Source organism: Acomys minous, assembly GCF_964271855.1.
Source record: "Acomys minous genome assembly, chromosome: 14".
NCBI classification, from domain to species: Eukaryota; Metazoa; Chordata; class Mammalia; order Rodentia; family Muridae; genus Acomys; species Acomys minous.
In genome coordinates, this window is record NC_140496.1 from 20,562,961 (window position 1) to 20,578,813 (window position 15,853).

Genomic DNA, 15,853 nt, shown 5'->3' on the forward strand with positions numbered 1-15,853 from the left:
CCGCCGCCCTCACAGATGGATGCCACCCACAAACCAGAGTAAAGGTTTCTCATGAGAAAACCAAGAGGCAGGGAGCACATTAACAATACGGTTGGTGGGCCAGGTGTGGTGGCACACACCTTTAATCCCAGCACTTGGAAGGCAGAGGCAGGAGGATCGCTGTGAGTTCAAGGCCAGACTGGTGTACAAAACGAGTCCAGGACAGCCAAGGTTTCACAGAGAAACCCTGTCTCGAAAAACCAAAAAAAGAAAGAAAGAAAGAAAGTTTGGGGCTAGAGAGATGGCTCAGAGGTTAAGAGCACTGCCTGTTCTTCCAAAGATCCTGAGTTCAATTCCCAGCAACCACAGGGTGGTTCACAACCATCTATAATGTGATCCAATGCCCTCTTCTGGCCTGCAGGTGTACAAGCAGACAACACTGTATACAAAATAATAAATCTTTTAAAAAATCTATGGTTGGTAGATCTCCATGAGTTCAAGACCAGCCTGGACTACAGAGCGAGTTCCAGGACAGCCAGAGCTGTTACACAGAGAAACCTTGTCTCAAAAAACAGACAAAAAAAACAATCTGGTTGCTTCACGTCCACAGTCAAGAGGACGACCTTCCTGAGGAATGGTGCCACCTCCAGCGGGAGGGTCTTCCCACAGACCAGCCTGCTCTAGAGTATTCCTCATTAGAGGCCCTTCCCGGCTGACTCTAGGTTGTACCAAGCTGAGAATTAGAATTATTAACTTATTTATTTGTATTTATTTGATGTGTATGGGTGTTTTGTCTGCCTGTATGTCTATGTCTAGTGCCCTAGGAGGCTGAAGAAGGCATTGGATTCCCTCAGACTGGAGTCAAGGATGGTTGTGAGCCACCATGTGGTTGCTGGGAATTGAACTCAGGACCTCTGGAAGAGCAGGCAGTGCTCTGACCCACTGAGCCATCCCTCCAGTCCTCACACCTTCCTTCTTTACACTGCTTTTGTCAAGTGTTTTGTCACAACAATGACTAAATAATACTCTGTTGTTTTGCTAGGCAAAATACTTCTAGAACTCCAACCTCAGCCTTCTAGAACTCCAACCTCAGCCTTCTAGAACTCCAAAGGAGTTGCACACGTACCCAAGCTCAGGCAGTTCTCTGCGGTGTTACTTGCCATTTACCTACTCGGGCCCCAGTCTGTTGCCTGTCTTCACATCCCACAGCCCGCTGGTATTGCCAGACACCAGCAATTCCTGCAGATAGCAGTCTCCTGATGTCATTAAGGACGCAGTACTGGTGCCTCAAGTGGCCAAACTTCTTAAGTTGGAAAGCTGCTTTGTTTTCACTTTCGAGCTGTGTCTGTTCGCTTCCTAGCAGTGCCCACACTCCTGTCTGGATGTCTCTCCCCAAGTTCCTGAAAGAGTTCTTCTTGTTTCCTCAGACAGTTTAGTATCCTGAATTCTGGATTCAGACCTAAGGTCATGAGGGGCCGAGCTGAGGAGCCACATCTTGGTGCAAATTCCCACTATCTCAACAATTGCCATTTTCTCCCCAAAGTTTGAGGCTATACAACTGGGCCAAACTATCTACATCTTTAAGGTTGAGCTATTCTGGGTCTTGTGTAAACATAGTTCTGGAGAGCATAAATTACCAGGCATTCCCAAGGAGGGCCATGTCAGATTCAGCAATGGACAGAGACTTGGGTAGAGGCAAATCTCCACTTGCCCCTCCTCCTCTTCCTCCTCCTCCTCTTCCTCCTCCTCCTCTCTTCCTCTTCCCCTCCTCTTCCTCTTCCTCTCCTCCTCCTCCCCTCCCTCCTCTTCTCCTCTTCCTCCCCCTTCTCCTCCTCTTCTCTTCCTCCTCCTCCCTCCTTGTTTTTCTTACTTCTTCCTTCTGAATTCAATAAGATGAAAACTAGAGGCCCCAAAACTCGAGGTGTTGCTAGAAAATTTACAGGGTATTATCCTTCCTAGATTTAACCAAATTGAGGACTCTTTCAAGATCCTGGGTCAGGGAAACTAACTCCCTAAACTAAGGACAGAAATGATCAAAGGAGAGAAAACCAGATTATCCTTAAAATCTCATCAAGTTCCCCCAAAGTTAAGACCAGAATGTGATGAACAAAAGACAGTGGGTTTTCTATAGCCACCCACCTCTTCTGCATTGCTCTGAAAGAACTCAGGCACCGGGGTGGCTCCAGTGTTGGGGATTACTTGAAGTCATCTCCATATTTTAAAAATCAGGGGCAGCATGAGAAAAATGCCTTCCTTCTTATTTCAAGCGGTCTTCTTCATATCCATTATATGTATTCACCAAAAAGATGTTTCCTTTGGACTCCCATCTTAAGCTTTATTTGACACATAGGGAAAATTAAGCCAGCCTTTGATCACTTGATAGTAGTCACTTAAATCTCCAAGGACAAAATTAGAGGGGAAATCTGCCCAAGCTCTTTCCACACTAGGCACGTCTCTCTGCGCTGAATAGCGTAGTGTAAGACATTAAATGAAGATGTCTATTCGGAATCAGTCACTACACACCAGCAAGCGTGCTTTAACACACTGTATAATGAAGGCTGACAACACAAATTTCCATACTGAGTGTGGTGGCCCAGGGGGCAGCAGCAAGTGGACCTCTGTGAGTTTTGAGCTTATCCTGGTTTACATAGCAAGTTCTAGGACAACCAGGTCTACACAGTGAGGCACTGTCTTCAGGCTTTTTTTTTCTTTTAAAAAACAATTTTTGTGTGAATGTATATGTGTAGTATACATGTGAGTACATGTGTGTGTGTACACATATGCATATAGGTGCACATGCATGTGTGTTATGCTCAGGGACCAGAGTCCTATGCCTGGTGTCTTTCTCATCACTCTCCACCTTTTTGTTTGTTTGTTTTTTGTTTTTCAAGATAAGGTTTCTCTGTGTAGCCTTGGCTGTCTTGGACTTATTTTGTAGACCAGGCTGGCCTCAAACTCACAGAGATCCACCTGCCTCTGCCTCCTCCACTTTATTTCTTTGAGATAGGATTTATCAGTAAGACAAAGGTTCACTGATTGACAGGCTCCAGAGAGCTGCCTGTCTCCAACCCTCCATTGCGAGGTTACAGACAATACCAAGACACTGCTTTTCACATGTGTACTGGGAATCTCGCCTCACGTCCTCCTGTTTACAACAGCAGGAACTGTGCTGGCTGAGCCATCTTCCCAGCCCCTAACGGTCTTAATCTGAAAGCTCTATTAGGAAGTAGTAGAAGTCGTCTGACTGGAGTCAGCAAGATGGCTCAGTGGGTAAAGATGCTTGTCACCAAGCCTGATGACCTGGTTCTGGTATCAGGAACCACATGGCAAAAGGAGAGAACCAACTCCTGAAAGTTGTCCTCTGACCAACACACACACACACACACACACACACACACACACACACACACACCGTGGCATGAATACCCACACACATACACACAAAACTATATTAATAAATGTAAAATAAGTAAAAGGAATAATTTAAAAAGAAAACCAAAGCAGGACTCTCCAGAGTAAGAAAAACATGTAATAAAAGGACCCAGGAAGGGTCCCTAGACACACAAGTGTCCCAGTTCTTCAGAGACACGAAGATCAGGCTTGCCCAGTAACTGAAGGATTCAATCACAAAACACACAAATCGTTCTTTTATTGGTCAGGAGCAGAAATGAAAAGTTCAAAGTGAGTGGCACTATCAAGTCCAATAGCCCCAAAGCAAAGAGACACGATGGACAAATTACTCAAGAGTATTGGACGTATCCCGAGGTAAGATGGGAATTTTGTTGTTGTTGTTGTTGTTGTTGTTGTTGGTTTTTCGAGACAGTAGCCTTGACTGTCCTGGACTCACCTTGTAAACCAGGCTGGCCACAAACACTTAGCAATCCGTCGGCATCTGCCACCCAGGAGTGCTGGGATTACAGGCATGCACTACCACGCCCGGATGACGGGAGATCTTTATTCCTGTTCTATCTCTCCGTATTGCTTGCTGTTCTAACAACACATGTGCATGACCAGAAGCAGAGAGTGTATTCTTCTGATTCTTCAACCTTATTCTGAGGGCATGATAGCTCACACCTGTAACCCCAGCAGAGGCAGGGCTGGTCTACACAGTAAGTCTCAGACAGCCAGGGCTACACAAGACTCTGTCTCAAAAGAAGAAAGAACAGAAGGTAAATGGAGTTTTGATAAATGTGTTAATGTTTTTGCTTGGGGGTCCTGGGGTTAAGGCCAGGGATTTGGGTGTGCTAGGCAAGCACTCTCCTACTTAGCTTCCTTTCTAGTTCTGCATTAACAATTTTGGGGCATGGTCTCACTAGTCCTGACTGGCTTGAAACATGCATTTAGATGAGGCTGGCCTGGAACTCACAGAGCTTTGCCTGTCTCTTCTCGGATCAAAGGCATGTGCCACCACAGCTGGCTATATTAACATTTTCAAAAACAAAAATTAAATAATAGCTATGAACTAGCAAAGCTTTAGTCCCAAATGTGTTATCAGGATTCCCAGAATAGCTCTGAAAAGACAGTTTCCTTCCACCACCCACCACCCACCCACCCCCTTTTTTTTTAACATCTCCCTCATAAATAAGGGACCTTATACAATAAAAGCCTGCAGTCATCCCATTAAAGAAAATTACATCCCTGTCTATTTCCATAAAGACTTTTGTGGGGTTTTAGTTTGGTTTTGTTTGGTCTTGGTTTTTCAAGTCAGGGGTTCTCTCTGTAGCTCTGGCTGTCCTGGAACTCGCTCTGTAGACCAGGCTAGTGAGCTCAGAGATCGAGATCTCACTGCCTCTGCCTCTTGAGCACTGGGTTAAAGGTGTGAACTACCACAAGGAGATAGTTTTGTGTATTTTAAAGGAGATGATAATGCCTCAAATAATAAGCATGAGATGGAAGAAAGAACCAGAGGAAAACAAGATGGCTGGAGAGGGCCATGAAGCAGCTGGAGAGAGGGTGCAGAGGTGAAGAGCACTCAGTGCTCTTCAGGGAAGCCGAGTTTGGTTCTTGGAACCTATATAGTGACTCACAGCCATATGTAACCCTACATCCAAGGGATCCAACACACTTTTCTGGCCTCTGTGAGCACCTGTATGTACGTGGTACACAGAGGCACGCACAAACATGCAAATGAATGAATAATAACCCCAAACCAAACAACAAAATTTTTAGAGGAAAATAATATGTATTATCTAATTAGGAATGACAGTGAATATATTTGGCCATTACTTTCTCATGAATCTAATAGAAGAATTAAACAGAAAGCCAAGTTACAAACAGAAGACATGCTGGGTGGTGGTGGCACACGCCTTTAATCCCAGCACTTTTGAGGCTTAGGCAGGCAGATCTTGGTGAATTTGGAGCCACCCTGGTCTACAGAACGAGTTCCAGGACAACCAAGGCTACACAGAGAAACTCTGTTTCCAAAAAAACCCAAAAAACAAAAACAAAACCAGAAAAAGACATGTTTTCAAAATAAAAATCCTACCTATTAAAAGTTACTATAACCAAATCTCCATTTAATAACCAGTACATGAGACTCTAGGTTAGAGAAATATAGAAGATGGGGAAATAGAAGAACCCAGAGGGTCCTAGAAACCTACAAAGAAGAACATCTTGATGGGTGGATCGGGGCCCAGGGGGGGTCTGCTCAAACTACTGCACTAACCAAGGACAATACAAGTAGTGAACATCGAACCCCTACTCTAATCTACCCAATGGACAGGACATCCTCCACAGTTATTGGAGAGCGGGGACTGACTCTGACATGAAGTCTGGTGCCCCATATTTGACCACCTCCCCTTGGTGGGGAGGCCTGGTGGCACTCAAAGAAAGAATAATCAGGCTACCAAGATGAGGCATGATAGCCTGTGACCATATAGTGGGGGAGGAGGTCCCCTCGGTCTTAGACCTAGGGGAGGAGAATAGGGTGAAAGCGGGAGGGAGGGAGGAATGGGAGGATATAAGTAATGGGATAACAATTGAGTTGTAATCTGAATAAATTAATAAAATTTTAAAAAATAATAATAACCACTACACACACACATACATACACACACACACACACACACACACACACACACACACACACACACATGATAATGAAAACAGGTTGCCTATGCTCCTAACAGTTAGAACTGAAAAGTCTATCTTAGGGACTGGGGGAGATGGTTCTGTGGGCAAAGCCTAAATATCTGTTTAATCCCTCAACCCTATGTTGAGGTAGCAGCAAAGAACTGACACCACAAAGTTGTTTCCTGATCTCCTTATACATGTACATGCACACATACAGACACACACACACACATACAAGCTTCAAAAACATACAATAATAATGATGACAAACAGCATCTTTGGGGGGGGGGCCAAGGTTTCGAGACAGGGTTTCTCAATACAGCCTGGGATATCCTACAACTCCCTCTGTAGACCAGGCTGGCCTCAAACTCAGAGATCCACCTGCCTTTGCCTCCCAAGTGTTGGGATTAAAGGTGTGTGCCGCCACCACCACCTGGCTAAATAGAATCTTTAAAAGGTGACAAAATATATACCTGGGTGAATTTAATGTACTTTTGCCTCCTATAAACAAGCTGAGGTCTGTCTCACATTACTTTCTATTGTAGCCTTCTTTTTCCCTTTCCTAGTTAATACCAAAATAGGCTTTCTTTTCTTTACCTCCTAATTTTAAATGTATAGAACTGTCACAGATGGCTTTCTTCTACCTCTGGTTACACAGTAACAAAGCCTGGGCGGAAACGGATGAGCTGGCCTGCCTTCATTTTAGGCTTAAAAGCCATCTTACAGTAAAGACAAACTAGGATCACTCTTGTTCATGGTTAAACCTCTGTTTTCAAGGATTGGTCTATGCCCCACTTGTAACCTTAACTACAAGTGGTTCTATACTGCCTATTCCAGGAAACCATGCCATTATTTTCAACCATCTTGAGACCCTACCTTTATTTCTTAATATTATGACTACCTGTTGTTATGACTGCCGGTTAAGACTACCTCGTAATCATGTCTTTGCTTCAAGAGGTCCTTATGACTAACTTGTTATGCTTATGTTCTGCTCCTGTAACCCCGCCTGTTTTGTCCACCAAATCGTCTATCTGGAAACCCCCATACCCCAGAGCTATCAGAGCATTGCCTTGCTGGGCGTGGATCCAAGTCTTTAATCCCAGCACTCAGGAGGCAGAGGCAGACGGATCTCTGTGAGTTTGCGACAAGCCTGGTCTACAAAGAGAGTCCAAGACAGCCAATGCTACACAGAGAAACCCTGTCTCAAATGGAAAAAAAATCCTCGGCAAAATCTTCAAACAGTGCTGACTAGAAGCGAAAGCTAAATATGCTAACTACTCGAGTTGGTAGAAGGATAAGTTGTTATTACTTATGTTTTTCTGCCTTTTTCAGAGCTGGGAAGGAAATAAGGTTAAAAAAAAAAAAAAAAACTACGCCAAGTAAACTTCACCAGTAGAGGGAGTCCCACAGAAGGCAAAGCGACCTTCCCTTTCTCAAGACGGCGGCCGTGGCGACAGCACGCTCACTCGCGCGGAGCACTGTGGGAGCGGAAGTCGACTGTGCGGCGGTGGGCAAACCGGAAGGGGAGGCTCTGGGGCCTGGAGGAGCGGCCTGTATCGCTGCGGTTGCCGGTGTTTGCGGGTTGCAGGGAGCCGGGCCGGCGGGCGGGCTGTGTCGCGATGCCGGAGCTGGCGGTACAGAAGGTGGTGGTCCACCCCCTGGTGCTGCTCAGTGTTGTGGATCATTTCAACCGGTGAGCGGGCGGCGCGTGGCGGCCACACGGCGCAGGGCTGCTGAGTCACGGGCGCGCCGGGCTTAACGCGGCAGCCGGGGACGCGCGGGGCGGGGTGGAGGGGACGAGCGACCCTGGCGGCTCCACATCGCGGTGCTCGGAGCCCATTGAGAGCCTCGCAGCCCTGCAAAGGCCGCCGCTCCCGGGCCTGGCCCGCTTGGTGTGTCACCGGAACCGGGACGATGCTACCCGCCTGGGCCGGGCCTTTCACCGGAGAGGCTCAGTGGTCGTGTCGTGGGACAGCGCTTCAGTTTAGGGTGTCTGTGCCTGTGAAAGCTGTCACCGAAATTGTGGTCTCGGCGTCCCCGATGAACCATTTTCTGGAGGAGGCACTGGTTGTAAACACCAGGTTTCTAACTGGGGTTCTGGTTGGATGGAACCTTTAAAATGTGGATAAGGTGCCAGCTTTTTCCTTTAAAAAATGAGGCAGGTGCAGACGGGGGCCATCCTACAGTTCACCTGGTTAGCTCCCTGGCCGTTGCCACCCTTGCTTTCTCCAGCCGTTCATCCTGCCAGACCTGTTGCACGTGTTCGCAAGTTTTACAAGATGATTAGTTGAATTAACAAATAGGAGGATCCAGTAGGGAGCCTTGTGCTTGCTATAAAGTCCTGCTAGTGCCCGATCCGAACCAGGCTTTATGCAGCTAACTCAACCAGAGCCCAAAACAATGTCGAGAGGGACGGGTTCGGTCCCGGGTTCAGTTGTATTGCCCGTGGAGCCTCGACCTTAACAGGATCTCTGGGCTTCTTTTACAGTAGATGGAGTTTTGCTCCTCTGAGATACTAGGGCCCCTAGCTTATTCCAACAGTTGGTAAGACCCAAGCGGGGGCAGACACTGCTGGTGCCTGTGTCATGGAACAGATGGAGGGCTTTAAAGACACAAATGGACTTTTGTAAACCAAAAGGCCCGTGGCTGAAGTTTCTATTGGCAAGTGGAAACTCACTGTTGGAAGTATTTTCAGTGGATTAAAGGGAGGGGCAAGGAGGAGCCACCAGGAATACAGAACTCTTTGGTTCTGCCTATACCCTAAATGTAGTCTTGATTTGCTAGGCCCCGTTTTTTCTTTTTTCTTTTCTTTTTTTTTTTTTTTTTTCTTTTTTTTTTGGGGGGGGTGGTGTGGGGAGGTTCGAGACAGGGTTTCTCTGTGTTACCCTTGCCTGTCCTGGACTCGCTTTGTAGACCAGGGTGACCTTGAACTCACAGTTATCCGCCTGCCTCTGCCTCCCGAGTGCTAGGATTAAAGACTTGCGCCATCATTTACTGTGGCCCATATTGTTTCCTTAACAGAGAAATACGTTGTTTCCAAATACACAATTTGGGAGTGGCTCTAGGAAAGAATTCTTTGCAGAGCAATATGCTTGTGGCTACTTAACAGAAAACCACTCGAGATTTGAGACAGAAGTTGTGGAGCAAAAGCCTTGTCACTCTTCCAGCATTATCCCCGTGTGGAATCTCCCTGAGCCCCTAGACTTGGCAGAGGATGAACATCTGGCGCTGGTTGGCATGGGGCAGATGTTCTAGAGAATTGGCTGTGCCGTAAAGCTGCTGCTACTCCAGCCTCTTCGTCCCTGGAGAGACTTCGGGGTAGAGAAGAGGAAGGGAGTTTAAAAGCAAACCAGGAAAGAGAAAAGTGGCCTGAATTCTTCTGAGGGCAGACATCTGCAGTCTTGGAAGTAGTCTGCATTAGGACTCTTTCCTTACTAACCTGTTACATTTGTTTATGGACCTTCGTCCCACATGAACAAAATTGTATCTGCGTTGTTGATACTTGCCACTGAGTAGCTAACTTGGGGTCTGAGTGTCTGCAGTCTGCAGGCCTGTAAAGACTGACCGTCTGTTTCTCTCTTTCAGAATTGGCAAGGTTGGAAACCAGAAGCGGGTTGTTGGTGTGCTTTTGGGATCGTGGCAAAAGAAAGTACTTGATGTATCCAACAGTTTCGCAGGTAAAGGATAAGCTTTCCATTTTGCTAAGCATGGTTAGACTGTCAGTTTCCTTACAAAAAAAAAAATGAACATTTTTTTTTACTACAGCCTGAAGATGCTATTTCAGAATTGCTGATACACAGGAAAGGGGGCCTGACGGCTGCACACTAGTGCTGAGAGTAAAAAGTTCTAACGTACAGTCTCCATTGCAAGTTCTCCGCTTAGCTGTTGGAGTGCAAGTGTTGCTGTAGAGTGTGTAACACGGAAGTGTGGCTGTGTCACACCACTGGGGCGCTTGTCAGCTCCAACATTAAACACTTTAGCCCTGGCTGTGGTAGAGCAAGGAGAGAGATGGTGGGGCTCCTAACCTTACACTCTGTGTCATGCATCTTAGCCAGAACATCACATCTATGCTCCATGCATTGTTGCTGGCAGGCTCTGTGATCTATAAAAAGGGTGGGTAATATACTTGGCCATGCAGGAAATGTCAGAAGGAACGGAGCCATTAGCAAGCCAGAGAGGGGTGTCCTTTCTAAGGCCTCCCTGGGTACTTGCGTCTTTAGCATGTAAGGAGAAGCTGCAACTCTGGAGGTTGTGAATGAGGGGGAAGCCGTACTAATTGCACAGTTCACATGAGTGAGGCGGAGGCAGCTGAGGGGCTCCACTGTGGGTGCATTTCTAGCCCCCACAGCGCCAGGCAAAGTGTTCTTACTTTCTTTCTTTCTTTTTTCCCTCCCTCTCTTTAGTACCTTTTGATGAAGACGACAAAGATGATTCTGTCTGGTTTTTAGACCATGATTATTTGGAAAACATGTATGGGATGTTTAAGAAGGTCAATGGTAAGTCTGAGTTTCTGAGTGTGAGTGTGAGTGTGTGTGTGTGTGTGTAAACCTGGTCTCTTTGTATATTAAGAATCAATTCACTTAGCTGAACTAAGTGAAAATAAACTACAGCCATGTGGACCATCGGGGCTGGCGCTGGCCCTCAGATCTACCTGCCCATAGAGCTGTGTTGATGGCAAAGTGTGTCACTTCCTGTTATCGCAGTACAGCCACTACACAGCTGCTGTCTCTGGGATGGGAACTTGCATTTATTCATACATTATTCTATAATTGATCTCTGGTCAGTTCACGTGTGACTGGTCCCTAAGCAAGTCTGGGATACAGATGTCTCTGGATCTCACGCTGCTTATTTTCTTAGAATTCTGTTTTGGAGTTTTAGACTTCACAAATGTGTCAAGATTTATTTTTGTCTGGAATTCTCAAAAAGGTAGAAAACTTAAATACTGGTGGTATTGCTATTTTTGAGTCAGTTGCACAAATTTTGATAAAATAAAACTTATTAATGTTTTGCTTCCCAGCCAGAGAAAGAATAGTTGGGTGGTACCACACGGGCCCCAAACTGCACAAGAATGATATCGCCATCAATGAACTCATGAAGAGATACTGCCCCAACTCTGTAAGTACACTGTTGGCAGGGCACTCTGTGGTCCTCTTTGCCAGCTACTGAAATCCGAGTGTCCTCAGAAGACCTGGGTCACAAAGCATTCTGTTGCTTCTCCAGAGCGTGGGGTTTTTTTTTGTTTGTTTGTTTGTTTGTTTTGTTTTGTTTAGATTTCTTTCTTTATTATGTATACAATGTTCTGCCTGCATATGTGCCTGCCTGCCTGCCTGCCAGAAGAGGACACCAGATCTCATTGTAGATGGTTATGAGCCACCATGTGGTTGCTGGGAATTGAACTCAGGACCTTTGGGAAAGCAGACAGTGCTTCTTAACACCTCTGAGCCATCTCTCCAGTCCTTCTCTGGAGCTTTTTGCAGTAATGTATAGTTCTGTGTAATTATTGTGACCTAGTATATTTAGCAAGTAACAGCACCTACTGAGTGCCACAAATATAACTGACTTAGATTCTCTCACGTTTTATGTAATCTTTATAAATGAGAACATTAAAGTTAAGAACAGCTAGTGGGGCCAGCAAGGTGGCTCTGTGAGTAAAGGCCCCGTTGGCAAACCTACCAAGTTCTTTCTCCCTGGACCCACATTGGGGAAAGAAAGAACTGACTCCCACAATTGTGTTTTATCTCTTTCTAGCAAAATGTAATTTTTAAATGTAAATTTTTCAAAAAGGTTAGTAAGATCTAGGAGGGAGTAAAGCAGAGACTGAAATTTGGGTAAAGGTGAAATATAAATTATTTTTGCTGGATATCTGGCTTGTTTCTGATTGAATGAAAGAAAAAAAATTACCTAGATAATCAGAAGAAAGGTTGAAGGTGCACCTTGTGTCCCAAGGGAAGAAGCTTGCTAAGCTGTGTCTGTTTGCCAGGTGCTGGTCATTATTGACGTGAAGCCAAAGGACCTGGGACTTCCCACCGAAGCATACATTTCAGTGGAAGAAGTTCATGATGTAAGTTGCCTGCTTTGGGTTGGAGATTGGGTTCGCAAGCTCCTGGGTACGTTTAGGGGTTTTGTTTGTTTGTTTCATTTTGGTTTTTGTTTTCTTTTCCAACTCAACAACTCTTTGTCTATATATAACAAAGAGAGGGTGTTGAGTCTTGCTAACAGATTAGAGTTTTTGAATATCAAATTTTAGAAAAAGCAAAGGAGTCACATCTGTAATCCCAGTACTCAGGGGGACAGCGAGAGGCAGGCGGATCAATGTGAGTTCAAGGCCAGCCTGGTCTATAAAGTGAGTCCAGGATAGCCAGGGCTACAGAGAACCCTGTCTTGAAAAACCAAAAGCAAAGAAAAGAAACCTATAATCCTTTTTCACTAAAGAGCCCGAAGCCCTGAGTGCTGAGACGAAACCTGGCGTGCGCGGTGAAGCCTGATGTGCCAAAGTGGTACACAGCGAGGGGAAGGGCGGCTAGTTCCCGACCTGCGCAGTGTGCACACGGGGCGTTTGGAGGACTGCAGGCCCTTTGGGCAGGCCAGGGATTTCAAATACAGCAAGACAGAGCTGCCAAGCGCCAGGTGGCAAGACCTGTGATCTTCTGACCCTTGAGTAGAGCAGCGAGCAGTAGCTGGTTTTTCTGTAGCCTCAGGGAAGCTGGGTGTGAGCCCTTGGCTAGAACCTGGTGTGACAGGGTTGGGGCGAGCACACAGCATTTGTTAGGCTGTCCAAGGAGCCCAGGCTTCGTGTTTTCTTACTGTGTGGCTTTGGAATTTGAAGAAGGATGCTTTAGGGCAGTGCCCTCCCGGCCTCACAGCAAGCCTTGTCCTGGTGCTGCAGCTCCAGGGACCTTAGATCCACAAGTGTTGTTGGGGGCAGTAAAGCTTTTACCCCTGACCTGACCCTGGTGTCAGAAAGTCCTAGAAGCCTGGAAGGCTCAGGCCATCCTGGTGTCCACAGACTAGAGTTCCCTTGGGAATTCGTACCATCCTGAATAAAATGAGAGCCAGACACACTTCCAGCAGGTCCAGTGTGTAATGTGACTTGAAAGATGTGCCCAAGGCTGTCAGCACAAGCTGTGGAGCCCTGCAGTCCACACGCCCTCAAAGGAGGGGCACAGCCTCTGCTGACAGCAGGGCTAAAAAGTGTCTTAAGTTCCACCATTGAGTCACTGGATCAAGTGGATCAACCCCTCAGTGAATGCATCATTCAAACTACTGGTTACTGTTTGTCACATTGAGCTCTTAGGTCATTTGATCCATGGGATAGTACTTGGCATGAATGTACCCCAGGGCGGGCATTCTGTATTTTCCATTCTAGAAATAACTAACCTCTTAACCCAGGTCTTTAGAGCAATCTCTCTCTCTCTCTCTCTCTCTCTCTCTCTCTCTCTCTCTCTCTCTCTCTCTCACACACACACACACACACACACACACACACACACACACACAGTGCAGGCTCGAGGGAATACCACAGTTTTCCTTGAAAACATTTCTTCAGAGAACAGTTTAGTCCCCAGGCCATGCAAACAAGCTAACAGCCATGACCCAGCAAAACTGACCCCTCCATTGCCGTGGAAGTCTGTGTCATATAGCCATGAGACGTGCTGACTGGCAACAGAAGATTCTGGTGCGGGAAGAGAAACATGCCAGTTGCCTTGGTGAAAATAAATAACAATAGTTAACCTTCTCACAGGATGGAACGCCAACATCAAAAACTTTTGAGCATGTGACCAGTGAAATCGGAGCAGAGGAAGCCGAGGAGGTTGGCGTGGAGCACTTGTTGAGGTGAGGCTGGAGGGGCTGCCCTTCCAGCCCCCGTGTGGCAGCCCACGGCACCTGTGACAGCACTTCCAGGGACCCATGCCAGCGTCTAACCTCGGGGCACTAGGGACATACATGGTGCCCATACAGAGGAGCAGACATGCACACACAGGGACAGACATAGCAAATCAATAATCAGGCCTGTAGTGCACACTTAGTAATTGTAGTGCTTGGGAGGCAGAAGCAAGTGGATCACTGAATTGGAGGCCGCAGCCGGGGAGCAGTGGCTGTTAGTTCCGCTCAGAGCGAGGTCTCATCCCACTACGCTTCTCTTGTTGTCCATGGATCACGGCCCCTTTCTGGGCCTTGGGATTGTTTTTAGTGTTTGGGTTTTTTTGGTTTGTTGGTTTTTGGTTTTTGAAACAGGGTCTCTGCCAGGCATGGTGGCGCACACCTTTACAAGGCAAGTCCTGGACAGCCAGAGCTAATACAGAGAAACCCTATCTCAAAAAAAACAAAAAACAAAATAAAAAACAGGGTCTCACTGTAGCCCAGGCTTGTCAAAGTCACTGTCTTGCCTCATCCTACAAGGTGCTGGGACTAAAGGCATGAGCTGCGACTTCCAGCCCTTGGATTTCTTAGTCAGTATGCTTGAACAAGCTCACCTCTAAAGCGTCTTGCCAGAGGATGCGTGACTGTGAGCAGCATTCCTTCCAGAGACCGTAGTGCTGACAGACCTGTGTAAACGCAGGTCTGTGCTCTCAGGAAACTGTTTCTGCAGAGAATTTTCGTCCTGGCGTAGGATTTATATATAAGCCATACTTGGAAGATTTCATTTTCACCTACCTCTAAGGTTCTTCCTGGTTTTGAAAATGACCATAAGCTGCTCAACATTGTAGCAAAGAAAGTGGGGAAAAATGTCAACCTTTATAAACCAGAGAGGTTGGGGTACTCCCTAAACAGGGTTACTGTAGGGCTGTGTGGTCCGGAGCACTGGCTTCTGTGACTCAAAGTTGCCTGTAGCTCCAGCTCCAGGGGAGTCTGATGCCATCTTCTGGCTTCTCAGAGCATTGCCCTCACACACATAGACATATAAAATGTAAAATACCAGTTTGAAAAAAAAACATGCTACCCGTCAGTTATTGCGGAGCTGAACTGTTGTCTCAGACAGTCCTCACATTTGTGGGCATGTGGCCTGATGATCTTTCTGCCTTTCTTGTGGGTTGTTCCAGAGACATCAAGGACACTACAGTGGGGACTCTCTCCCAGCGGATCACAAACCAGGTCCATGGTTTAAAGGGACTGAACTCAAAGCTCCTGGATATCAGGAGCTACCTGGAGAAGGTGGCCAGCGGCAAGCTGCCCGTCAGCCACCAGATCATCTACCAGCTGCAGGACGTCTTCAACCTGCTTCCGGATGCCAGCCTGCAGGAGTTCGTCAAGGCCTTCTACCTGAAGACCAATGACCAGATGGTGGTGGTCTACTTGGCCTCCCTGATCCGCTCCGTGGTCGCCTTGCACAACCTCATCAACAACAAGATTGCCAACCGCGACGCAGAGAAGAAGGAGGGGCAGGAAAAGGAGGAGAGCAAGAAGGAGAGGAAAGATGACAAGGAGAAGGAGAAGAGTGACTCGAAGAAAGAGGAGAAAAAGGAGAAAAAGTAAATCGTGTAGCTTTTTAATTTGTAAATTAAAATCTTATAAACTAATTCCGTGTGCCACCAGAGGGTCCTTTGTCACGTTCAGTGCTTGTTGAAAAGCTATCCTGACAAGCGCTCTCTGCCTCGGTCACCCTTGCTGTGGCGTTTTGTGGAGGTGAGTGGACAGAGGACTGATCTCAGCCCTGCGCCCCAGCTGCCTGAGTTTGGGGTGTGGGAGCTCAGGTGTCCAGGTGTGTGAGGAGAACAGTGGAACCTTTGGCGCTCTTTTATTCTTAAAACTGGGATTTTTTTTTTCTCTGATCACAAAATCCACGGGATCTGTTGGGGGTAGT

The 15,853-nt window shown here is 46.7% G+C and overlaps 1 protein-coding gene across 1 annotated transcript; it reads left to right on the top strand.

The window, feature by feature from the left end:
- The first annotated feature begins 7,546 nt into the window (after positions 1-7,546).
- PSMD7 (proteasome 26S subunit, non-ATPase 7) lies at positions 7,547-15,569 on the top strand. Its single transcript, XM_084756969.1, has 7 exons — positions 7,547-7,744; positions 9,637-9,728; positions 10,455-10,547; positions 11,069-11,166; positions 12,032-12,112; positions 13,793-13,884; positions 15,093-15,569. Exons 1-7 carry the CDS (start codon positions 7,671-7,673, stop codon positions 15,523-15,525), a joined length of 963 nt encoding a protein of 320 aa, XP_084613095.1. The 5' UTR covers positions 7,547-7,670; the 3' UTR covers positions 15,526-15,569.
- Positions 15,570-15,853: the final 284 nt, after the last annotated feature.

Bases quoted from the DNA above. Each gene is read 5' to 3' on its own strand.
- PSMD7 (XM_084756969.1), top strand. From the start codon at position 7,671: ATGCCGGAGCTGGCGGTACAGAAGGTGGTGGTCCACCCCCTGGTGCTG. The intron at 9,729-10,454 runs GTAAAGGATAAG...CCCTCTCTTTAG, and splicing joins TGTATCCAACAGTTTCGCAG to TACCTTTTGATGAAGACGAC. The intron at 12,113-13,792 runs GTAAGTTGCCTG...ACCTTCTCACAG, and splicing joins CAGTGGAAGAAGTTCATGAT to GATGGAACGCCAACATCAAA.